Source organism: Ranitomeya imitator, chromosome 10 (genome assembly GCF_032444005.1).
Source record: "Ranitomeya imitator isolate aRanImi1 chromosome 10, aRanImi1.pri, whole genome shotgun sequence".
NCBI lineage: Eukaryota > Metazoa > Chordata > Amphibia > Anura > Dendrobatidae > Ranitomeya > Ranitomeya imitator.
Genome location: NC_091291.1, coordinates 53,301,228 through 53,327,704, shown reverse-complemented (window position 1 = coordinate 53,327,704; position 26,477 = coordinate 53,301,228). Strand labels below are relative to the sequence as shown.

Here is a 26,477-nt window from a genome sequence, read left to right as displayed (position 1 = left end):
GCCCGTGATCGTTCTAACACGAGCTGCAGGGGCCAGCAGACCAGAGGTGTTAGAGGGGCAGAAATCAGAAGTGTCGTTGGCCAGAGGGGTTTTCTGACCAGGTTGTGGAGTGATTTTGCTATGACCGCAGACAGGACAGGTACTGCAGCATCAATTCAAAGTGACAGGAGACAACATTTGTCCAGTATGGTTACTAACTATTTTTCATCCCTTATCGACGTTCTCCCTCAACCGTCATTCCCATTTGATTACTGGGCATCAAAATTAGACACCTGGCCAGAATTGGCAGAATATGCATTGCAGGAGCTTGCTTGCCCGGCAGCTAGCGTCCTATCAGAAAGAGTATTCAGTGCTGCAGGTTCAATACTAACAGAAAAAAGGACTCGTCTGGCTACCCAAAATGTAGATGATCTAACCTTCATTAAAATGAACCACAACTGGATTTCGAAATCTTTTGCCCCACCTTGCCCGGCTGACACCTAGCTTTCCTATGTAAAGGTCTTGCCTGTGGACTATTCTGAACGACTTTTCCAATCTCGTAATTTGCAGCATCCGACATGTTAACACCTCCCTAAATGGCCAAAGTCCCCACACGGGGCCGTGGTATCGTCACTTGGCGCCAGCACCCGTGAGAGTACTATTTGTCTGAAGAGGTGGGTGTGCCCGCTTTTGGTCGACGGCACTGCCACTAGGTCCCTCATAGTACAATAAAGTGTCTGGCGGTGGTGGTGCGCACCCAACGTCAGACACACCGTTGTAATATGAGGGGCCCTGGGCCTGTACCGCCGGCCACAAGACAGTCCCCCCCCCCAGGTCAAACAGTGCTCTACCACTTGCAAAATTTTCTCTCACAGCTCCACCAATGTTTAGTCTATGCGCTGACATCCTTCAATGCCTGGCACTGTCAATACCATTGTATTGACATTTTTCTTATGTTAGGCCTTCGAAGCCTGTCTGCGGTCCCTCCTTCCACTAGGCCTCCACTGACCTGTCTACTGCTGCCCGGGTTCCCCTGGAACCAATTTTAAATTGCCTACAGCCAGCCCAATTTATTATGTTAGGGCTTCGAAGCCTGTCTGCGGTCCCTCCTTCCACTAGGCCTCCACTGACCTGTCTACTGCCGCCCGTGTTCCCCTGGAACCAATTGTAAATTGCCTACAGCCAGGCCAATTTATTATGTTAGGGCTTCGAAGCCTGTCTGCGGTCCCTCCTTCCACTAGGCCTCCACTGACCTGTCTACTGCTGCCCGGGTTCCCCTGGAACCAATTTTAAATTGCCTACAGCCAGCCCAATTTATTATGTTAGGACTTCGAAGCCTGTCTGCGGTCCCTCCTTCCACTAGGCCTCCACTGACCTGTCTACTGCTGCCCGGGTTCCCCTGGAACCAATTTTAAATTGCCTACAGCCAGCCCAATTTATTATGTTAGGGCTTCGAAGCCTGTCTGCGGTCCCTCCTTCCACTAGGCCTCCACTGACCTGTCTACTGCTGCCCGGGTTCCCCTGGAACCAATTTTAAATTGCCTTCAGCCAGCCCAATTTATTATGTTAGGGCTTCGAAGCCTGTCTGCGGTCCCTCCTTCCACTAGGCCTCCACTGACCTGTCTACTGCTGCCCGGGTTCCCCTGGAACCAATTTTAAATTGCCTACAGCCCGCCCAATTTATTATGTTAGGGCTTCGAAGCCTGTCTGCGGTCCCTCCTTCCACTAGGCCTCCACTGACCTGTCTACTGCTGCCCGGGTTCCCCTGGAACCAATTTTAAATTGCCTACAGCCAGCCCAATTTATTATGTTAGGGCTTCGAAGCCTGTCTGCGGTCCCTCCTTCCACTAGGCCTCCACTGACCTGTCTACTGCTGCCCGGGTTCCCCTGGAACCAATTTTAAATTGCCTACAGCCAGCCCAATTTATTATGTTAGGGCTTCGAAGCCTGTCTGAGGTCCATCCTTCCACTAGGCCTCCACTGACCTGTCTACTGCTGCCCGGGTTCCCCTGGAACCAATTTTAAATTGCCTACAGCCAGCCCAATTTATTATGTTAGGGCTTCGAAGCCTGTCTGCGGTCCCTCCTTCCACTAGGCCTCCACTGACCTGTCTACTGCTGCCCGGGTTCCCCTGGAACCAATTTTAAATTGCCTACAGCCCGCCCAATTTATTATGTTAGGGCTTCGAAGCCTGTCTGCGGTCCCTCCTTCCACTAGGCCTCCACTGACCTGTCTACCGCTGCCCGGGTTCCCCTGGAACCAATTTTAAATTGCCTACCGCCAGCCCAATTTATTATGTTAGGGCTTCGAAGCCTGTCTGCGGTCCCTCCTTCCACTAGGCCTCCACTGACCTGTCTACTGCTGCCCGGGTTCCCCTGGAACCAATTTTAATTTGCCTACAGCCAGCCCAATTTATTATGTTAGGGCTTCGAAGCCTGTCTGCGGTCCCTCCTTCCACTAGGCCTCCACTGACCTGTCTACTGCTGCCCGGGTTCCCCTAGAACCAATTTTAAATTGCCTACAGCCAGCCCAATTTATTATGTTAGGGCTTCGAAGCCTGTCTGCGGTCCCTCCTTCCACTAGGCCTCCACTGACCTGTCTACTGCTGCCCGGGTTCCCCTGGAACCAATTTTAAATTGCCTACAGCCAGCCCAATTTATTATGTTAGGGCTTCGAAGCCTGTCTGCGGTCCCTCCTTCCACTAGGCCTCCACTGACCTGTCTACTGCTGCCCGGGTTCCCCTGGAACCAATTTTAAATTGCCTACAGCCCGCCCAATTTATTATGTTAGGGCTTCGAAGCCTGTCTGCGGTCCCTCCTTCCACTAGGCCTCCACTGACCTGTCTACTGCTGCCCGGGTTCCCCTGGAACCAATTTTAAATTGCCTACAGCCAGCCCAATTTATTATGTTAGGGCTTCGAAGCCTGTCTGCGGTCCCTCCTTCCACTAGGCCCCCACTGACCTGTCTACTGCTGCCCGGGTTCCCCTGGAACCAATTTTAAATTGCCTACAGCCCGCCCAATTTATTATGTTAGGGCTTCGAAGCCTGTCTGCGGTCCCTCCTTCCACTAGGCCTCCACTGACCTGTCTACTGCTGCCCGGGTTCCCCTGGAACCAATTTTAAATTGCCTACAGCCAGCCCAATTTATTATGTTAGGGCTTCGAAGCCTGTCTGCGGTCCCTCCTTCCACTAGGCCTCCACTGACCTGTCTACTGCCGCCCGTGTTCCCCTGGAACCAATTGTAAATTGCCTACAGCCAGGCCAATTTATTATGTTAGGGCTTCGAAGCCTGTCTGCGGTCCCTCCTTCCACTAGGCCTCCACTGACCTGTCTACTGCTGCCCGGGTTCCCCTGGAACCAATTTTAAATTGCCTACAGCCAGCCCAATTTATTATGTTAGGGCTTCGAAGCCTGTCTGCGGTCCCTCCTTCCACTAAGCCTCCACTGACCTGTCTACTGCTGCCCGGGTTCCCCTGGAACCAATTTTAAATTGCCTACAGCCAGCCCAATTTATTATGTTAGGGCTTCGAAGCCTGTCTGCGGTCCCTCCTTCCACTAGGCCTCCACTGACCTGTCTACTGCTGCCCGTGTACCCCTTGAACCAACATCAGAAAATATAAAAATAAGTATTTTGCTTATAAAAAAGAAAATACTGGAGAGATATCAAATGCAGACATTTTAACATTAAAAACAAACACATACAACAAAAATCTGGTACAGTACTAAAAATGACCACCAGCTACAATAACTTTCTCCTGCAAGTAGTTAACTGAAAGTTTTTTTCAGTTTAAAACACAGATATGGCATCCACCGAGTGTTGTCCTGTCGCGTCTTCTTTATATTATTGCCAAGAAGATGCAAAACAATGAAAATAATAAAATCATTATTTACCAAAAAAATAGAGTAAGTCAAAACCACATTGCAAATAAACATTCATTACAAATAAAGAAGCAGGGCGCGTCCGAGGGTGAGTATATACCTAATAAGAATATAATCACCCTCGGACGCGCCCTGCTTCTTTCCGACAGCCTTCCTTCCTAAGAATCAGCCCTTCCGTGGTGTAGAGAGAGGGTGTGTTACACTCCAAGGTGTTCCCCAGGTTGCCTTTCCTGAGCTTCGATCTTCATGCTCTCGTTTAGTAGTTGTCGGAAAGTAGGCTGCATTAGGCCTACAAAATGGGTATGGGGTGGAGAGAGATGGTGTGTTACACTCCAAGGTGTTCTCCAGGTTTCCTCGCCATTGCTTCGATCTTCCGACTCTCGTTTAGTAGTTGTAGAAAACTACACTGCATTAGGCCTACAAAATGGGTATCGGGTGGAGAGAGATGGTGTGTTACACTCCAAGGTGTTCCCCAGGTTGCCTTGCCATTGCTTCTGTCTTCCGACTCTCGTTTAGTAGTTGTAGAAAACTACACTGCATTTGGCCTACAAAATGGGTATCGGGTGGAGAGAGATGGTGTGTTACACTCAAGGTGTTCCCCAGGTTGCCTTGCCATTGCTTCGGTCTTCCGACTCTCGTTTAGTAGTTGTAGAAAACTACACAGCATTAGGCCTACAAAATGGGTATGGGGTGGAGAGAGATGGTGTGTTACACTCCAAGGTGTTCTCCAGGTTTCCTCGCCATTGCTTTGATCTTCCGACTCTCGTTTAGTAGTTGTAGAAAACTACACTGCATTAGGCCTACAAAATGGGTATCGGGTGGAGAGAGATGGTGTGTTACACTCCAAGGTGTTCCCCAGGTTGCCTTGCCATTGCTTCGGTCTTCCGACTCTCGTTTAGTAGTTGTAGAAAACTACACAGCATTAGACCTACAAAATGGGTATGGGGTGGAGAGAGATGGTGTGTTATACTCCAAGGTGTTCTCCAGGTTTCCTCGCCATTGCTTCGATCTTCCAACTCTCGTTTAGTAGTTGTAGAAAACTACACTGCATTAGGCCTACAAAATGGGTATCGGGTGGAGAGAGATGGTGTGTTACACTCCAAGGTGTTCCCCAGGTTGCCTTGCCATTGCTTCGGTCTTCCGACTCTCGTTTAGTAGTTGTAGAAAACTACACAGCATTAGGCCTACAAAATGGGTATGGGGTGGAGAGAGATGGTGTGTTATACTCCAAGGTGTTCTCCAGGTTTCCTCGCCATTGCTTCGATCTTCCAACTCTCGTTTAGTAGTTGTAGAAAACTACACTGCATTAGGCCTACAAAATGGGTATCGGGTGGAGAGAGATGGTGTGTTACACTCCAAGGTGTTCCCCAGGTTGCCTTGCCATTGCTTCGGTCTTCCGACTCTCGTTTAGTAGTTGTAGAAAACTACACTGCATTAGGCCTACAAAATGTGTATCGGGTGGAGAGAGATGGTGTGTTACACTCCAAGGTGTTCCCCAGGTTGCCTTGCCATTGCTTCGGTCTTCCGACTCTCGTTTAGTAGTTGTAGAAAACTACACAGCATTAGGCCTACAAAATGGGTATGGGGTGGAGAGAGATGGTGTGTTACACTCCAAGGTGTTCTCCAGGTTTCCTCGCCATTGCTTCGATCTTCCGACTCTCGTTTAGTAGTTGTAGAAAACTACACTGCATTAGGCCTACAAAATGGGTATCGGGTGGAGAGAGATGGTGTGTTACACTCCAAGGTGTTCCCCAGGTGGCCTTGCCATTGCTTCGGTCTTCCGACTCTCGTTTAGTAGTTGTAGAAAACTACACAGCATTAGGCCTACAAAATGGGTATGGGGTGGAGAGAGATGGTGTGTTCCACTCCAAGGTGTTCTCCAGGTTGCCTTTCCTGAGCTTCTATCTTCAGGCTCTCGTTAAATTGTGGTTAAATGGAACAACTGCATTTGGCGTACTAGTTGGTTTGGGGCCTACTAACAGTGTCTGCCGCTCCTTGCTGTTCTCCTGGTTTCCTGTCCTGAAATTCCGTTTTCAGGCGCTCGTTAAGTATTTGTTAATGTTAGACTGCATTTGGCCTACTAGTTGGGTTGGGGCCTACTATCGGTGTCTGCCACTCCTTGCTGTTCTCCTCCACTGAACAAAGCTGTGCCGCCTGTTTACTACGGTTGCCAATTTTGAACTGCATTTCGACTACTTACTGATTTGGGCCTACTCTCTGTGTCAGCCTCTCATTCCAGTTGTCCTCCACTGCAATGCCCCCTGGTTATTCCTGTGTTACCAATTTTGAACTGCATTTAGCCCACTTTATTATTTGGGCCTATATCTGTGTTTCCTCCTCATCCTGCCCATTGCCCAGCCAGTGATAGATGAGTCTGCTGGTACATTGACCCATAACGCAACATTCCCCGTGCACGCTATACAACAACATTGTGACCCTGCTGAAAGTCAGGTTGCTCTTCCCGCATACCATACCACCTTACACGGGGACAAAGAGGAAGGTGCAGATGAAAGTGCAGGTTCCTTCATCAGGTGGGGGGAGGAATACTAGTTGGCGACGTCACTGGCACAGGGCCTCTCATAGTACGCAAAAGTGTTGCTGCCGGTGGGTGGCGCCCCCGCCGTGCAAACACACCGCTGTACTTTGAGGGGCCCTGTGCCAGTGCCAATGCCAACGAGTGGGCCCCCCCCTGCTTGCTCAGGTTCACAGCACTTGCAAAGTTGAAATACTTACCTCTCCCTGCTCCACTGCCGTGACGTGGTCCAGATTTCCTGGGCCCACTAATTACTTGAACCAGCCCTACCCACCACAACTTTAGCCAAATGACCCCCAATTTCAAATGCCTTCCAATTATTATAAGGTAAATTACGCTTGACAAGCTTCATTAAGAAGAATGGATGGTTTTGACATTAAAATGGGCACTCTAGGTGTTTTCCTGGCCCCCACTCACTGCCGACTATGCTGCCCCATTGACTTGCATTGGGTTTCGTGTTTCGGTCGATCTCGACTTTACGTCATAATCGGCCGATTTCACTCGACCCGACTTTTGAGATAGTCTGGTTTCGCGAAACCCGGCTCGACTCTAAAAAGGTCAAGGTCGCTCAACTCTAGGTACATGTTCTAGGACCTGAAATTTAAGTTGGGCCACTGTGTGTCTAGCTTTCATAAAATGATCCGGTAGGGGAAGCCAGATTTTATTACACCTGATGGTAGATTTGTGGCTCGCGATTCTATCCCGTATGTGTTGCGTGGTTTCGCCTACGTAAAGTAGTCCGCATGGGCACTTGATGACGTAGACTACAAAATTTGTGTCGCACGTAAAAAAACCACGGATAGGGTAAGATTTACCAGTCCTTGGGTGTGTCACATTGTCCGATTTTATCACGTTAGAACAGGCGGCACAGTTCAAGCATGGGAAGGTCCCATTGCGGCGTGAGCTAAGGAATTGCTGTGTAGGTACACGATGCGTGCTACCCATATCTGCCCTGACAATTTGGTCACGGATATTGGGAGGTCTCCTTTTGCTCATAAGCGCGGGTACCCTGAAGGATGGGATTTCTGGATGAGCTCTGCCCAGGAGGGGCCAGTGTTTTTTTATTACTGAATACACCTTGGTCATGAACAGATGGTGAGTGTGTACGAACGGTATCCTTTCCTGGCGTTGACATGGTGTGGGACTCGTTGGTGGATTGGAAGCTCTATTGAGTTCTTGTGTTAAGAGGGTCGAGGGGTAGCTCCTGTCGCTGAACTTCTGTGCCATGGTTGTGAGTCGGATTTGTCGCGTCTCAGGGTCCGTGACAATGCGGGAAACTCTTTTGAATTGAGACCTAGGTAGACTGTTTTTGGTAGTGGTTGGATGGCAGCTGGAGTAAAGTAACAAACTGTTGCAATCCGTGGGTTTTGTGTAGAGGTCCGTTTTTAGGAGTCCATTGGTATCCTTTAGTACCAGGGTGTCTAGGAAAGCTATTTGTGCTTCATGGGTATGGATGGTAAACTTAAGCTCTTGGAAAGTAGAATTAAGGGTAGAATAAAATGTATCAAGGGTACTGAATGACCCTGTCCAAATCAGGAAGATATCATCTATGTACCTGCAGTAATCTAGGACATGTTGAGAAAAAAGCTCATGGGTGTAGACGTGATGTGATTCGAAGTGATCCATGTACGCATTGGCGTAAGCCGGGGCCACATTCGAGCCCATGGCGGTCCCGCATACTTGGGCATAATAGGTGTCCTCATAGAGGAAGTAATTTTCAAATAGAACCATATGTAAGAGTTCAAGACAGAAGGATATGGCGTTCCGAGACATGTCAGTTTGTTCCAGGAGCTCCCTGGTGGCACGTATGCCCTTCTCGTGGGTTATGGAGGTGTATAAACTGTTAACGTCCATGGTGACGAGGATACCCTGGGAGGGTACCTGGTGTATCTGCTTAATTTTCTCAAGAAATTGATTGGTGTCCAATATAAAGGACCTGGTATTTTTTGTCAGCGGTGTAAGAATTTTTTCGAGAAATATTGAAAGTGGTGATAGAACCGAATCCGTGGAAGCCACGATTGGTCTTCCTGGGGGGTTTTGGAGGGATTACACTCCAGCTGCCATCCAACCACTACCAAAAACAGTCTACCTAGGTCTCAATTCAAAAGAGTTTCCCACATTGTCACGGACCCTGAGACGCGACAAATCCGACTCACAACCATGGCACAGAAGTTCAGCGACAGGAGCTACCCCTCGACCCTCTTAACACAAGAACTCAATAGAGCTTCCAATCCACCAACGAGTCCCACACCACGTCAACCCCAGGAAAGGATACCGTTCGTACACACTCACCATCCGTTCATGACCAAGGTGTATTCAGTAATAAAAAAACACTGGCCCCTCCTGGGCAGAGCTCATCCAGAAATCCCATCCTTCGGGTACCCGCGCTTATGAGCAAAAGGAGACCTCCCAATATCCGTGACCAAATTGTCAGGGCAGATATGGGTAGCACGCACCGTGTACCTACACAGCAATTCCTTAGCTCACGCCGCAATGGGACCTTCCCATGCTTGAACTGTGCCGCCTGTTCTAACGTGATAAAATCGGACAATGTGACACACCCAAGGACTGGTAAATCTTACCCTATCCGTGGTTTTTTTACATGCGACACAAATTTTGTAGTCTACGTCATCAAGTGCCCATGCGGACTACTTTACGTAGGCGAAACCATGCAACACATACGGGATAGAATCGCGAGCCACAAACCTACCATCAGGTGTAATAAAATCTGGCTTCCTGTTGTGAATTCTGTGGCTGAATTCACTCCTGTGGTCACAAGTGGTACTGCAGCTTCTGAGCTTCCTCCCTCAGGTGTTCTGGTGAGCTCGTTAACTGCTTCATTACTTAACTCCGCCTGATGCTGCTATCCTTGCTCCTTGTCAATGTTTCAGTGTTGGATCTGAGCTTCTCCTGATTGTTCCTGTGACCTGCTGCTCTGTATAGCTAAGTGCCTTTTGCTTTTTTGTTGCTTTTTTTCTGTCCAGCTTGTCTTTTGTTTTGCTGGAAGCTCTGAGACGCAAAGGGTGTACCGCCGTGCCGTTAGTTCGGCACGGTGGGTTTTTTTTTGCCCCCTTTGCGTGGTTTTGCTTTAGGGTTTTTTGTAGACTGCAAAGTTCGCTTTACTGTCCTCGCTCTGTCCTAGAATATCGGGCCCCACTTTGCTGAATCTATTTCATCCCTACGTTTTGTCTTTTCATCTTACTCACAGTCATTATATGTGGGGGGCTGCCTTTTCCTTTGGGGAATTTCTCTGGGGCAAGTCAGGCCTATTTTTCTATCTTCAGGCTAGCTAGTTTCTTAGGCTGTGCCGAGTTGCCTAGGTAGTTGTTAGGCGCAATCCACAGCCGCTTTTAGTTGTGTTTAGGATAGGATCAGGTGTGCAGTCTACAGAGTTTCCACGTCTCAGAGCTCGTTCTTGTATTTTTGGGTATTTGTCAGATCACTGTGTGCGCTCTGATCGCTAAGCACACTGTGTTTCTGGATTGCCTTCATAACACCAGTCATTAGCAAACATAACAGCTTCCCCTACCGGATCATTTTATGAAAGCTAGACACACAGTGGCCCAACTTAAATTTCAGGTCCTAGAACATGTACCCCGTCCTAGACGGGGCGGCAATCACATCAAACAACTGAAATCCAGGGAAACCTATTGGATATACACACTAGACACCCTGGCACCTAGGGGCTTGAACAGGGAAATAGATTGGCTGATCTAAGTATTGGAGTTCCACTAACATGTCCCTTTTCCCTTACAGATCCATTGAGGTACCCGGTGAGTCCCTTTAGTAATGTATTACCCTTTTTAGCTCTACACCATACACTTTACCTGCAGCGTTATTGCCTCCCTAGCTCCCCCGTTTTTCATCTTCTAGTGCCACCTATGCCATAATTATTTTTCCCTTTGCTATATACCGCCCAGTTCTATTTTTGGCACCATCCGGCATGTTCTAGTATTCACTTTAAATTAACATATTTATATATATATGGCCCCCCTCACTACTTTTAGCAGCGTCGGCGTCTCCTCAGTATCATACGCCTCCACATCCTGCTGCCCACACAGACACACCAATCTGCCAATAGCCATGGACATACTCAGTCATTTATTGTTTATTTTTAGTATACCACCTTGTTCTTTTATCTATCTTTTCAGTGCTGACCGGTATTTTCCAGAGTCCCCTGTTATTTATAAAACGCGGCACCCATGTTGCTTTTTGTACAGCCCCCCTGACCATCTCGGCAGCTCCAGAGTTAATCTAGCATGTAACGCTGCTACTCCTTACAGCCCGCACAGACGCACCAGTCTGTCACTAGCCGCTGACATACACAGGGCCTGGGTTGCTAAGTTACCAGGCACACACTGAATCGCCGGCCGCGCATGCGCAGTTGTGCTCCCGGACCACCCGCATCACTTCCGGTGCGGCAGGTCCTACTTCCGGTCTAGTGCTCTTAAAGCATTACAGCGCCGGCCACGCTACATACCAGCAGCAGGGCGCTGGAGCGCCGCTTAGCCACTTCACTCAGCAGGTATCTTACCCTCCCCTACTGGCCCCTGTCTCCGCCACCGGCACCGCTACATTATGATACTCATTATTACTCCATGCCCCTTACATAGCTATTTCTTTCATCTCCACAGTACCCACCTCAGGGCTTCTTTTGCGTTACTACACGCACAATTACTCGACATCTAAAGTACATCTCATACCATTATTATACTTCATCTTCTATGTACCTCCTCAACCTCACGTGCCTGTAATATCTTTTCTGCAGTGTATGCCTTTATCTACAAGGACCTTCTCCTCTCCTCTTCTCTGTGCACATTTAAGGTAATGCAATTGTACATTGAATTTTCATATTGATTGTCATATGAACTGGCTTCTGATATCTTAGCCTAACCCTGCAACCTCGCTTCTGACTATGTCCCCATCTGGGAACCTACATGGTGTTGCACTGCATATATATCATGCTAAGTCACTGATACTATGTTCTTCCCCCGTTTTATTTTGCCCATTCCTTTGTTTCCTTTTTTCCAGGTTGGGAACTCTATTTATTTTGTTGAGTTATATGATTTATTGTATATACTGCATGTTCATTTTTGTTCTTGTTTTTATTTTTCTTTCTATAGCGATTGTATGATTAAGGCCCTGGTAGGGCCGAAACGTCATTATAATTACCTCTGGTCGCTTTTTCATGTAACACAGTTCCACTTGTAAATAAATTCTCCACTACTTTGCAAATATACACATAGAGTGTGCGGTGTACTATATCCTTCGTCCTTTGGAACCAGCTGATGGTACTGGAACCAGGATGGGGAGCAGAAGGTACAAGAGCCAAGGGAACTACAGAGGACTAGCTGACGGTACTGGAACCCAGGGGGACCTATTCAATATTGACTTCCAAAGAACCAGATAATGGTGCTGGAACTCAGATAGGCAGCAGAAGGTCCACATGAAAAAAAATTGAAAGGCTGCGAGCCGGCCGGAGTTACCAAAAACCCACAGTCCTCCAGAGGAACTTGTCCTATTGGCACTACGGAACCAGCCTTGATTGCCAGTTCCCGCAACCCACATAGGAAGCACCTAAACTGCAGGCACCATAGAGTCGGCTAACCCGACCGCAACCCGACAGAACAACGTATTGGAGGCAAAGTGACCTTGACACTACCCGGACACAGCTGGCGTGCTGGAACCAGGCTGGACAGGAGGGAGTACCTGTGCCAAAGACACTGACAAGAACCAGCTGACAGTACTGGAACACGGATGGGTAGCCGAAGGTACAAGAGCCAATGGAAATACCGAGGACCAGCTGATGGTACTGGAACCCGGTTACTTAGCAGGAGGAACCCGTGCCAGAAAGCACTACCAAGGACAACCAGACATTGGTGGAACTCGGACACCGAGAAGGAGACACCTGAGCCAAAGGCTCTGCCTGGAACCAGCTGACGGTACTGGAACCCAGGGGGACCTATTTAATATTGACTTCCAAAGAACCAGACAATGGTGCTGGAACTCAGATAGGCAGCAGAAGGTACACATGAAAAAATTGAAAGGCCGTGAGCCGGCCGGAGTTACCGAAAACCCACAGTCCTACAGGGGGAGCTTGTCCTATTGGCACTACGGAACCAGCCTTGATTGCCAGTTCCCGCAACCCACATAGGAAGCACCTAAACTGCAGGCACCATAGAGTCGGCTAACCCGACTGCAACCCGACCGAACAACGTATTGGAGGCAAAGTGACCTTGACACTACCCGGAGACAGCTGGCGTGCTGGAACCAGGCTGGGCAGAAGGGAGTACCTGTGCCAAAGACACTGGCAAGAACTAGCTGACAGTACTGGAACACGGATGGGTAGCCGAAGGTACAAGAGCCAATGGAAATACCGAGGACCAGCTGATGGTACTGGAACCCGGTTACTTAGCAGGAGGAACCCGTGCCAGAAAGCACTACCAAGGACAACCAGACATTGGTGGAACTCGAATACCGAGAAGGAGGCACCTGAGCCAAAGGCTTTGCCTGGAACCAGCTGACGGTACTGGAACCCAGGGGGACCTATTCAATATTGACTTCCAATGAACCAGACAATGGTGCTGGAACTGAGATAGGCAGCAGAAGGTACACATGAAAAAATTGAAAGGCCGTGAGCCGGCCGGAGTTACCGACCGAGATTTAGATTTAGCAGGAGATTTTGCTGGATACACAGCAGGAGATCAGCTGACGTTACTGAACCCCAATCACACGGCAGCAAGTGTTGACTGTGCCAACGGCACTTCTGAGCAGCAACTGGCGGTGTTGGAGCCCAGGGATTACAGTTCAGGTGGTAGAAACATGAACACAACAGGAGACATGGATACTGTTGCCAACCAATTATTTAATCTGGAGGAGGACGGGCAAATTCATGTGAGATCCAGGCCTTGTTCATTTTCAGAAAAGTCAGTCAACGTTATCGGAGGATAGTCGCATGCAACAGTTTGTTTGTACACCATCTGCACCACTAAAGATGCATTCCGATAATACACTAGCAGCAGGGCAAGCCAGCACCTCCAATTCATACTGGGTAACCTCTGGCCATGTATCCAGCTTAGGCCGGGTTCGCACTGCGTTAGCAGCAGCCTGTTCAGCACATACGCTAACGGGCTGCTGTAATGCAAGTGCCGGCGTTTACATCGCGCTAGCACAGATAGAGCATCTGCTAGCTCTATCTGCGCTAGCAGTGACGGACTCGGAAACGCTGCAGCCGGTGTCTCATTGTGGGCATGCGCTAGCGATGCGTCCGACATTGCTTTCAATGGCGGCGTTAATGGACTATGTTACACTGCGTTATGCCGTGGTGTAACATAGTCCGTTTAACGGACCACCATAACGCAATGTGAACCTGGTCTTAGAGACCCAAAACTTGAAGGGGAAAGAGCCGTGTGGGAGAACACTGAGAGGGCAAGACATGTAGTCTGTCACCATCTGACGGAAACGTTGCCTCCTGCTGACTGGAGCTGTCTGTGATGGTGTAGACATTAGTGGCGGGGACACAAAACATTGCCACATTTGGGCCATACTGGTCTTGCCTTGTGCTGAGATGCTGCTTCTGCTCCCTCTTTGTGCAGAGTTTCCTCCACTGCCTCGACGCACTGCGCTGCTTTGTAAAGCACTAGCAGCACTGCTCTCGGTTGGAATGGAGAACATGATGGAATGCACCAGTGTGTCTTGGTACTCCCGCATTTTACTCTCCCGGTTCAATGGTGTTATGAGGCTTTGTAAGTTGTCCCGGTAGCGAGGATCTAGGAGGGTGTACACCCAATAATCAGCCGTGTTGAGAATGTGGGCGATGCGGCGGTCACTTCTCAGGCACTGCAGCATGAAATCAATCATGTGCTGCAGACTGCCAACTGGCCAAGAAATGCTTTCCCCTGCTTGAGGCGTCATCTCTGCCTGCTCTGCATCACCCCACCCTCGCTCTACATACTAGAGCATTGTCTAACTCCCTCCTCTGGACAGATGTCTTCCTCCTCCACTGACTCTCCTCATCCGCCTAGGCCTTTGTGAGGATCCACGTTGCGCAGACTGTCCAGAAGCAGATGGCATTTGTGACTCCTCATCCTCCACCTCTTCCACAACCTCCTCCCTCAGTGCTTGCAGTGTTTTTTCAAGCAGGCAGATGAGGGGGATGACTAGTGCATCATCTGCACTCGCCATCCATGTGGAATCATCGAAGGCACGCAAAACATGGCAGATGTCCTTCATAGAGGCCTACTCAGTGGTGGTGAAGTGTGAATGGCGCGGAGTGCGACTTGTTTGCACCTGATGCAGCTGGTAATCAATTACTGCTGCCTGCTGCTCACACAACCGGTCCAACATATGTAACATTGAATTCCACCTGGTGGGTAGGTCACATATTATGCGATGTTCCGGAAGGCGGAATCAGCACTGCAGAGCTGCAATGCGCGATCTTGCCATGCTGGAACGCCGCAAGTGAGCGCACTCTTGGCGGACCTTGTGCAGCAGTGCATTAAGATCCGGATAGTCCCTCAAAAAACTCTGCACAACCAAGTTGAGCTCATGTGCCAGACATGAGATGTGAGAGGGGTTGCCTAAGTCCAGAGGTGCCACCAGATTTTGGCCATTGTCACACACTACCATGCCTGGCTGGAGATTCGCTGGTACAAACCACATGTCGCTCGCCTGCTTGATGGCATTCCAGAGCTCCTGCGCTGTGTGGCTTCGATTCCCCAAAGAAATTAATTTCAATACGGCCTGTTGACGTTTGGCCATGGCTCTGCTCAGATCGGTCGTAACAGGTAAGCGTTCATGGGTCCGTGTGTAGGTAGACTGTGACGGCTCCTGCAGCGATGATTCAGAGGAACTGGAGTATGAGGAGGAGTCAATATGTACAGACAGAATTCCGGCAATCCTTGGAATTGGCAGAACACGCACAGCGCCACTCTCAAGATCTGTACCTGGCTCCACAACATTTACCCAATGGGCAGTGAGGGAAAGGTATCGTCCCTGTCCATGGTTACTGGTCCACGCATTGGTGGTCAGGTGGACCTTGCTACTGACGGCGTTTAGTAGTGCATGTTTAATGTTTCTCTCCACATGCTTTTGCAGGGCTGGGACGGCTTGCTTGCTGAAATAAAAGCGGCTGGGCACATTGGATTGTGGGAATGCCATGAAGTTATGGAAGGTGTCAGTCTCCACCAGCCTGAATGAGAGCATTTCAAGGGACAGTAGTTTTGCAATGCCAGCATTCAGAGCCTGTGATCGGGGGTGGTTTGCCGAGTATGGCCACCTTTTCTCTCATGCCTGTGCTATCGATGGCTGTAGACTGGCCTGGGAGTGTGAGGAAGACAGGGAACGTGGTGCTGTGGGTGGAATTACACTGGGTCTCTGTACAACAGTGCCAGAGGTTCTTCCATGGCGATCCTGTGAGGAAGCCGATCCAGATGTGTGTGAGCTGGAGGAAAAGGCTACAACATGAGCTGAAGTGGTGGTAGGTGGCACTGTAGGTTGGCCTAGGTCTTCAGTGTGTCATTGTAACTCCACTGCGTGCTTGGTCCGCACATGTTTCCACATATTTGTGGTATTGAGGTTGTTGACTCATTTCCCTCTTTTAACTTTCTGATTACACAGCTTGCATTTGACAAAGCAAATGTCATCTGCAACTGTGTCAAAAAAGGACCAGGCACTGCAAGTGTTGGGAGCGCCCGTTTTGTGTTTTGGAAGATGCATGCTCCTAATGGGTGTCAAAGTGGAGGCTACAGGCAACCCAGTCTGCCCCCTCCCTCTCCGTCCTTTTTGGGCCGTTCGGGGAATCTCTTCCTCAGAGCTGCTCCCACCACCTTCCTGTACCTCACACCATGATGGGTCAAGGACCTCATCATCTACACTACCCTCTTCCAACAACTGCTTCTCCTGGGTAGTTTCGGCAGCACAGTACGCACCAGAAAGTGTCACCTGAGTCTCATCATCAGATGCATACTGAGGTGTGCTGACCGTAGGCACTGGCCCACCCGCCTCTTCAGATTCAGAGAGCCAAAGCAGTTGTGCATCACTGCATTCTGCCTCTTCTTCCATTTCTCGAATGCTGCTTGGTTGGCCCCCTCTTTCCAAGCCCCGAGATTCCGTGAACAGAAGTAGAGGTGACTTCTGTTCAGGGCTCTTTGACTGCCTGGGCAATTTGGCAAGTGGTGAAGAGACAGATGGGTGCTCTTCAGTGCTCTGGACCTGAGAGGATGTGGCACTAATTGAAGTCGATGCATTAGCTGCCATCCATCCGACAACGGCTTCTATTTGTTCGTCCTGCAGCACTGGGGTACGGCGAGCTCCTACAAAGCTGCGCATAAAGGACAGTTCCCTGATAAAACTGGGGGATGCTGAGTCACTGGTGCCCGCAGCAGGCATAGAATCCCCATGTCCTTTCCCTGCAGAAACTCCATGCCCACGACCACGTGCCTTACTCCCTGCCTTCTTCATCTTGGTAGACTAATAAAGATAGGCAGAAATGTACTAAGGGCTTAGTGTGCTTATTCCTGAACAGCTGCTAACAGGTATAAGAAGTACTAATTTTATAAAGTGTGGACTATACTTTAATATGAGCTAATGTGGCCTACGCAAGTGTAACTTTATTAACTTTTCGTTTTTTTCACAAAAAGACACTGGATGTGCCCAAAGATGTAAAACTGATAGTATCACAAACTTTTTGTTGCTATTACAATGCAGGAAGGTAACCTACAATGCAATAGATGAGGCTCCAAAAAATAGGTTAAAACTAATCTGGCTTGGGCTGCAGGGCACAAGGCTGCAGAAAGGCTCCTCTATCTACTCCTATATAGTGTTTGCAGGCAATCTATCTGGATACTGATGGAAACACACCACTAATAGGAGAAATCAGGAAAAATGGGCTGCACTAATGAAAATAAGGACAATGTATGAAGCTGTGACGCACGCTGAGCGGACTACAACCAGATGTGGCTGCAGAACACACTGCAGAGAGCTGCAATCACACACACAAACCTTGCAGACAGCCGTGAACAGTGCTGCAAGGCTGCAGAAAAGCTCCTCTATCTTCTCCTATATAGTGTTTGCACGCAATCTAGCTGGATACGGATGGAAACACACTAATAGGAGAAATCAGGAAAAATGAGCTGCACTAATGAAAAAAAGGACAATGTATGAGGCAGTGACACACGTTGAGTAGACTACAACCAGATGTGGCTGCAGCACACACTACAGCATGAGCTACACTCACACACACAGACCTTGCAGACAGCCATGAACAGCGCTGCAAGGCAAAAAAAAGCTTCTTACACAGCGGTGGCTAAATTAGCCTGGGTAAAGCACAATTAAGCAAATCGCTATCTCAAACTGGCCCTCAGTTAGAACAGCAGCGTCCTGTCCCTAACTGAATTCACAGCAGAGGGAACCCAAAATGGCGGCGGCGGCTTTTATAGTGCATCATGACATCATTTCAGCAGCCAATCACAGTCATGCCAGTAGTTACATGCCTAACATGCATAACAGGATGTGCCCACACTTCTTAGGATTCCTCATTAGCTGAATTAAATCAAACTGGCTCATTGAATTATGGGAACTTCCGATTTTGGTATCCGATATTGTGAAAATATCGGAGCTCAGCATGAGGAACTCTGATACCGCGAATATCGGAGGATACCCGATATTTGTAGTATCGGAATGCTCAGCACTAGTCATTATCTAAAACAGCTATGTAGGAGGCTTAAAACTAGGTGAAGAATAGTGAAACCCTGCTATAAAGGCCATCATCTATGTCTCTTAAAGGGTGTATCGCAGTGCCTCCTTCTAATTTTTAGCAGCCCTTGCACACAGAGCAATGGTTTTACCAGTATAGGAGGCTCACTCCTTCCAAATGGTAAAAAAATGATTCCTGAAGCCCTACTGTTCGGGTTTGCCCACTCTACCTAACACGAATCCAAATGTACTATGTTCGTGCTGAATTTAAGATTAGCGAGCATTTAGATAGATATTATCTCAGATTTTGTACCTATAACCACTTCTGGGGGTAAGAAAAACTGTGATACACATACAGTGGAGATATATAAAGCAAGGATGTGTGATGCAGTGACCCCTGTTACAGGCAGGGGGCACTGCATGGTCTCTTCAGAATATGCATGGAGGCATATGGAGGCCATAAGAATGCATGGCAGTCGTGGATATAACTGTGGTGATGAGACAAAGTCCAGCAGAATTGTAAATGGTCGGTATGTGTCGCAGAAGAAGTCTGCGCAGTAAGCCTGCAGTATTGTTGTTCTAGGACCAGTAGTCCCACAAGTATTTACATAGTTTATAGAGGGAGGCTTACTGGGCTAGTTTGAAGAGCTGGGCAGGTCGAACTAGCCACACACACCTCCCACCTGTGGGGGTGGTTACAGCTTCATAATGTGACCAGGGTGTGGGTTACATGGTTGAGAGTGTTTGGACCTGAATGGTCTGTACTGTAGGTCCTGGAAGAGGTCAGGTCTGTGTTGGAAGCTCCTGTGAGTGGAGACCTCCTGGAAGCACCTGAATAAATTAGCAAGTTTCAAAAAATCCTTTTGTTTCTAAGATATTCCACACAGGGAGTGCGGTGGATTTCAATAATACTGATACTAGACCTACGGTCTGTCTCACCAGCACCCCGATCTAAATTTAGAGTGCAGGCCAAATCATATATATTCACGCAGTATATAACACAGCCCATGCAGTATATAACTCAGCCCACGTAGTATATAGCAATGTGGGCACCATATCCCTGTTAAAAAAAAGAATTAAAATAAAAAATAGTTATATACTCTCCTTCCGTCGGCTCCCAGATCCAGCCCAGGCATTTACCGATGCTCCTCGTGACGCTCCTGTCCCAAGAATGCATTGCGGTCTTGCGAGGTGATGACGTAGCGGTCTCACGAGAATGCATGGACCGGAGAGTCGCGAGGAGCAGTGGGAAAGGCGACGGAAGGTGAGAATATAATGATTTTTTATTTTGTTTATTATTTTTAACATTAGATCTTTTTATTATTGATGCTGCATAGGCAGCATCAATAGTAAAAAGTTGGTCACACAGGGTTAATAGCAGCGTTAACGGACTGCATTAACCCTGTGTAAGTGATGACTGGAGGGGGCACTGACAGAGAGTAGGAAGGGGCGGACTGTGCCTGCCGGCCGCAACCAATCAGCAACGCGGGATTTCCGTGACAGACAGACAGACAAACAAACAGACGGAAGTGACCCTTAGATGACTATATATATAGATTATCTCAATGAGAATAACTGTTTAACTCCATATCAGCATGGGTTTATGAGATGCTGTGTCTGGGGGAAAATGTGTGTAAATCAATAAGTACTGGCTTAGTGATAGTAAGCAGAGGGTGGCTATAAATGGTATATTCTCTAACTGGGTCGCTGTGACCAGTGGGGTACCGCAGGGGTCAGTGTTGGGACCTTTTCTCTTCAACATATTTATTAACAATCTGGTAGAAGCTTCACCCAGTAAAATATCGATATTTGCAGATGATACAAAACTATGTAAAGCAGTAAATACAAGAGAAGATAGTATTCGGCTACAGATGGATCTGGATAAGTTGGAAACTTGGGCTGAAAGGTGGCAGATGTGGTTTAGCAATGAGAAATGTAAGGTTATACACATGGGAAGAAGGAATCAATATCACCATTACACACTGAAAAGGAAACCACTGGGTAAATCTGACAGGGAGAAGGACTTGGGGATCCTAGTTAATGATAAACTTACGTGGAGCAGCCAGTGCCAGGCAGCAGCTGCCAAGGCAAACAGGATCATGGGGTGCATTAAAAGAGGTCTGGATACACATGATGAGAGCATTATACTGCCTCTGTACAAATCCCTGGTTAGACCACACATGGAGTACTCTGTCCAGTTTTGGACACCGATGCTCAGGAAGGATATAGAGGAACTAAAGCGAGTACAAAAGAGGGCAACAATATTAAAAAGGTGATGGGGGAACTACAATACCCATAGAGATTAGCAAAATTGGGATTATTTAGTCTAGAAAAAAGACAACTGAGGGGCGATCTAATAACCATGTATAAGTATAAAAAGGATCTCTCCAAGGATCTGTTTATACAAAGGAAGGTGATGGTCACAAGGGGGCATTCTCTGCGTCTGTAGGAGAGAAGGTTTTCCCACCAACATGGAAGAGGATTATTTACTGTTATGGCAGTGAGAATCTGGAATTCCTTGACTGAGGAGGTGGTGAAGGTGAGCTCAGTCGAGCAGTTCAAGAGAGGCCTGGATGTCTTCCTGCAGTGTAGCAATATTGTATCTTACAGTTATAGGGATCTGTAGAAGGACGTAGATCTGGGGATTTATTATGATGGAATATAGGCTGAACTGGATGGACAAATGTCTTTTTTTCGGCCTTGCTAAGTATATTACTATATAATATTCAGAAGTGAATATTCATTCTCTTTAACAGCGGGCACACGTGATTACCTGAGCCGCTGCATGAAGCCGGTGGCTGAGGCTAAAACTGTGTCCGCTATTAAAAAGAATGAATATTCACTGCTCCCCACACCCTTTGTTCCGGGCAGTGAATATTCCAGCAGCTAATTTTGATGTGTGAGGGTGCTTGGCAGAGACATCATGCGCTGCTACCAGCTGAAATCAGCTGCTGGCATCAGCACAGGATGCAGCGCTGCAAGGGAGAGGAAGAAAGGTGAGTACAATCATTTTTTTTTGCATGTGTGCACCATGATGGGGGCCATGGATACCTAGATGGGGATGGTGACATGGATACCAGGATGGGGCTATGGTGGCCATGGATACCAGGATGGGGATATGGTGGACATGGATACCAGGATGGGGATCGGTGGAAATGGATACCAGGATGGGGATCGGTGGTCATGGATACCAGGATGGGGATGAGGGGACACTATATAACAGGTTGGGAATGAGGGGGCCATATATACGAGGATAGGAATCATATATATACCAAAATAGGGGATATTAGTACAGAATTGGGGGACATTATCCCTATAACAGTGTCAGCAGTAGATGGCCCATCCCTCCATAACAGTGCATCATGACCACATTTTTTGTTTCGTTTAGAAAACATATACGGCACTCCTGATCTAAACCCCTTTCTGACATATGACGCACTATCCCGTCAAGGTGGGGTGGGCCTGTATGACCACCGACAGGATAGTATGTCATATGCGATTGGCCACGCTCTCAGGGGGAGCGCGGATGATCGTGGCCAGGTGTCAGCTGACTATCACAGATGACATCCGGCACTATGTGCCAGGAGTGGTCACGGACCGCTCCTGGCACCTTAACCTCTGGAACACCGCGATAAAACATGATCGCAGTGTTCCGGCGGTATAGAGAAGCATCGTGCAGGGAAGCGGCTCCCTGCGTGCTTCTCTGAGACCCTCGGAGCAACGCAATGTGCTTGCATTGCTCCGAGGGTCTCCTACCTCCTTCTCCCTGCAGGCCACGGATCCAAAATGGCCGTGGGGCTGCTTCCAGGTCCTACAGGGAGGTGGCTTACCAGCGGCTGCTCATAGCAAGCGTTGGTAAGCCTGCAGCCGTGCCTGTCAGATCGCTTATCTGACACAGTGCTGTGCAAAGTGTCAGATCAGCAATCTGACCCTATAAAATGATGTCCCCCCTGGGACAATGTTAGAGTGTAAAAAAAAAATATTCAGTTGTGTAAAAAAAAAAAAAACATTCCTAAATAAAGAAAAAAAAAAAATATATATATTGTTCCCATAAATATATTTCTTTATCTAAATAAAAAAAACAAACAATAGAAGTACACATATTTAGTATTGCCACGTCCATATCACGTCCATAATGACCCGACCAATAAAACTGTCCCACTAGTGAACCCCTTCAGTGAAAACCGTAAAAAAACAAACGAGGCAAAAAACATTGCTTTATTATCATTCCGCCAAACAAAAAGTGGAATAACACGCGATCAAAAATATGGATATTAATAACCATGGTACCGCTGAAAATGTCATCTTGTCTGGCAAAAAACGAGCCACCATACAGCATCATCAGCGAAAAAATAAAAATAGTTATAGTCCTCAGAATACAGCGATGCAAAAATAATTATTTTTTTATATAAAATAGTTTTTATCGTATAAAAGCGCCAAAACATAAAAAAATGATATAAATGAGGTATCGCTGTAATCGTACTGACCCGAAGAATAAAACTGCTTTATCAATTTTACGAAACGCAAAACGGTATAAACGCCCCCTCCCCCAAAAAAGAAATGCTTGAATAGCTGGTTTTTGGTCATTCTGCCTCACAAAAATCAGAAGAAAAAGCGATTAAAAAATGTCACCTGCCCAAAAATGGTTCTAATAAAAACGTCAAAAAACAAGACCTCACATGACTCTGTGGACCAAAGTATGGAAAAATTATAGCTCTCAAAATATGGAGATGCAAAAATAATTTTTTGCAATTAAAAGCGTCTTTTAGTGTGTGACAGCTGCCAATCATAAAAATCTGCTAAAAAAACCGCTATAAAAGTAAATCAAACCCCCTTCATCACCCCCTTAGTAAGGGAAAAATAATAAAATTTTAAAAATGTATATATTACCATTTTCCCATTAGGGTTAGGGTTAGGGCTAGGGTTAGGGCTAGGGTTGGGATTAGGGTTGGGGCTAGGGTTGGGGCTAGGGTTAGGGTTGGGGCTAGGGATAGTGCTAGGGTTAGCGCTAGGCTCAGGGTTGGGGCTAGGGTTAGGGTTAGGACTAGTATAGGGCTAGGGCTAGGGTTAGGGTTGGGGCTAGGGTTGTGGTTGGGGCTAGGGTTTGGGTTAGGGTTGGGGTTAGGGTTGGGGCTAGGGTTTGGGTTGGTGTTAGGGCTACAGTTAGGGTTGGGCTAAAGTTAGGGTTAGGGTTGGGGCTAAATTTAGGGTTAGGGTTGGGAGTAAAGTTAGGGTTAGGGTTGAGGCTAAAGTTAGGGATTACATTTATGGTTGGGATTAGGGTTAGGGGTGTGTCAGGATTAGGGGTGTGGTTAGGATTATAGTTGGGATTGGTGTTAGGGGTGTGTTGGATTTAGGGGTGTGGTTAGGTTTGGAATTAGGGTTAGGGGTGTGTTGGAGTTAGGGATGTGGTTAGGGGTGTGGTTGAGATTAGGGTTAGGGGCATGTTTGGGTTAGGGGTGTGGTTAGGGTTATGGTTAGTTAGGATTAGGGTTAGGGGAGTGTTTGGGCTAAGGTTTCAGTTAGAATTGGGGGTTTCCACTGTTTAGGCACATCAAGGGCTCTCCAAACGCGACATGGCGTCCGATCTCAATTCCAGCCAATTCTGCTTTGAAAAGTAAAACAGTGCTTTTTCCCTTCCGAGCTCTCCCGTGCGCCTAAACAGGGGTTTACCCCAACATATGTGGTATCAACGTTCGCAGGATAAATTGCACAACAACTTTTGGGGTCCAAATTCTCTTTTTACCCTTGGGACAATAAAAATTTAGGGGGCTAAGAAACCCTTTTTGCGGGAAAAAAATGTTTTTTTTATTTTCACGGCCCTGCGTTATACACTGTAGTGAAACACTTGGTGGTTCAAAGCTCTCACAACACATCTAGATAAGTTCCTTAGGGGGTCTACTTTCCAAAATTGTGTCACTGGTGGGGGGTTTCACTGTTTAGGCACATCAGGGGCTCTCCAAACGCGACTTGGTGTCCCAACTCAATTTCAGTCAATTTTCCATTGAAAAGTCAAACCATACTCTTTCCCTTTCGAGCTCTGCCATGCACCTAAACAGTGGTTTACCCCCACATAACGGGTATCAGCGTACTCATGACAAATTGCACAACAACGTTTGTGGTCCAATTTCTTCTGTTATCCTTGGGAAAATTAAAAATTAGGGGCGAAAAGATCATTTTTATGAAAAAGATATTTTTTTTACAGCTCTGGATTATAAACTTCTGTGAAGCACTTGGTGGGTCAAAGTGCTCACCACACATCTAGATAAGTTCCTTAGGGGGTCTACTTTCCAAAATGGTGTCACTTGTGGGGGGTTTCAATGTTTAGGCACATCAGGGGCTCTTCAAACGCAACATGGCGTCCCATCTCAATTTCAGTGAATTTTGCATTGAAAAGTCAAACGGCGCTCCTTCCATTCCGAGCTCTGCCATTCGCCCAAACAGTGGTTTATCCCCACATATGGGGTATTGGCATACTCAGGACAAATTTCACAACATCTTTTAGGGTTTAATTTCTTTTATTACCCTGGGGACAATACAAATTTGGGGGTTAAAATACCATTTTTGTGGGAAAAAAATTATTTTTTATTTTCACGACTCAGTGTTGTAAACTGTAGTGAAACACTTGGGGATTCAAAAGTTCTCACAACACATCTAGATAAGTTCCATTGGTGGTCTAGTTTGCAATATGGGTCACTTGTGGGGGGTTTCTACTGTTTAGGCACATTAGGGGCTCTGCAAGCGCAATGTGATGCCTGCAGACTATTCCATCTAAGTCTGCATTCCAAACGGCGCTCCTTCTCTTCCGAGCTCTGCAATGCACTCAAACGGTGGTTCTTCCCCACATATGGGGTATCAACATACTCAGGACTAGAGTTGAGCGACCTTGACCTTTTTAGAGTCGAGCCGGGTTTCGCGAAACCCGACTATCTCAAAAGTCGGGTCGAGTGAAATCGGCCGATTATGACGTAAAGTCGGGATCGACCGAAACACGAAACCCAATGCAAGTCAATGGGGCAGCATAGTCGGCAGTGAGTGGGGGCCAGGAAAACACCTAGAGTGCCCATTTTAATGTCAAAACCATCCATTCTTCTTAATGAAGCTTGTCAAGCGTAATTTACCTTATAATAATTGGAAGGCATTTGAAATTGGGGGTCATTTGGCTAAAGTTGTGGTGGGTAGGGCTGGTTCAAGTAATTAGTGGGCCCAGGAAATCTGGACCACGTCACGGCAGTGGAGCAGGGAGAGGTAAGTATTTCAACTTTGCAAGTGCTGTGAACCTGAGCAAGCAGGGGGGGCCCACTCGTTGGCATTGGCACTGGCACAGGACCCCTCAAAGTACAGCGGTGTGTTTGCACGGCGGGGGCGCCTCCCACCGGCAGCAACACTTTTGCGTACCATGAGAGGCCCTGTGCCAGTGACGTCGCCAACTAGTATTCCTCCCCCCACCTGATGAAGGAACCTGCACTTTCATCTGCACCTTCCTGTTTGTCCCCGTGTAAGGTGGTATGGTATGCGGGAAGGGGGACCTGACTTTCAGCAGGGTCACAATCTTGCAGTGTAGCGTGCACGGGAAATGTTGCGTTATGGGTCAATGTACCAGCAGACTCATCTATCACTGGCTGGGCAATGGGCAGGATGAGGAGGAAACACAGATATAGGCCCAAAGAATAAAGTGGGCTAAATGCAGTTCAAAATTGGTAACACAGGACTATTCAGGGGGCATTGCAGTGGAGGACAACTGGAATGAGAGGCTGACACAGAGAGTAGGCCCAAATCAGTAAGTAGTCGAAATGCAGTTCAAAATTGGCAACAGTAGTAAACAGGCGGCACAGCTTTGTTCAGTGGAGGAGAACAGCAAGGAGTGGCAGACACCGATAGTAGGCCCCAACCCAACTAGTAGGCCAAATGCAGTCTAACATTAACAACTACTTAACGAGCGCCTGAAAACGGAATTTCAGGACAGGAAACCAGGAGAACAGCAAGGAGCGGCAGACACCGATAGTAGGCCCCAAACCAACTAGTACGCCAAATGCAGTTGTTCCGTTTAACCACAATTTAATGAGAGCCTGAAGATAGAAGTTCAGGAAAGGCAACCTGGAGAACACCTTGGAGTGGAACACACCATCTCTCTACACCCCATACCCAATTTGTAGGCCTAATGCAGCGTAGTTTCCAACAACTACTAAACGAGAGCATGATGATCGAAGCATTGGCGAGGAAACCTGGGGAACACCTTGGAGTGGAACACACCATCTCTCTACAGTGGAACACACCATCTCTCTACACCCCATACCCAATTTGTAGGCCTAATGCAGCGTAGTTTCCAACAACTACTAAACGAGAGCCGGAAGATGGAAGCAATGGAGAGGAAACCTGGGGAACACCTTGG

The 26,477-nt window shown here is 47.7% G+C and overlaps 1 protein-coding gene across 2 annotated transcripts in view; it reads left to right on the top strand.

Annotated features, from left to right (window-relative positions):
- LOC138650892 (sulfotransferase 2B1-like) overlaps positions 1-26,477 on the top strand; it is a 298,310-nt gene that overhangs the window by 194,522 nt on the left and 77,311 nt on the right. Inside the window, exon 3 of one of the 2 annotated variants that reach the window (XM_069740750.1) lies at positions 11,160-11,215. The exons of the other annotated variant lie outside the window; for it this stretch is intronic. Coding sequence (XP_069596851.1) covers positions 11,160-11,215 — 56 coding nt within the window. The remainder of the gene's footprint in view (positions 1-11,159; positions 11,216-26,477) is intronic. 2 annotated transcript variants of the gene reach the window in all.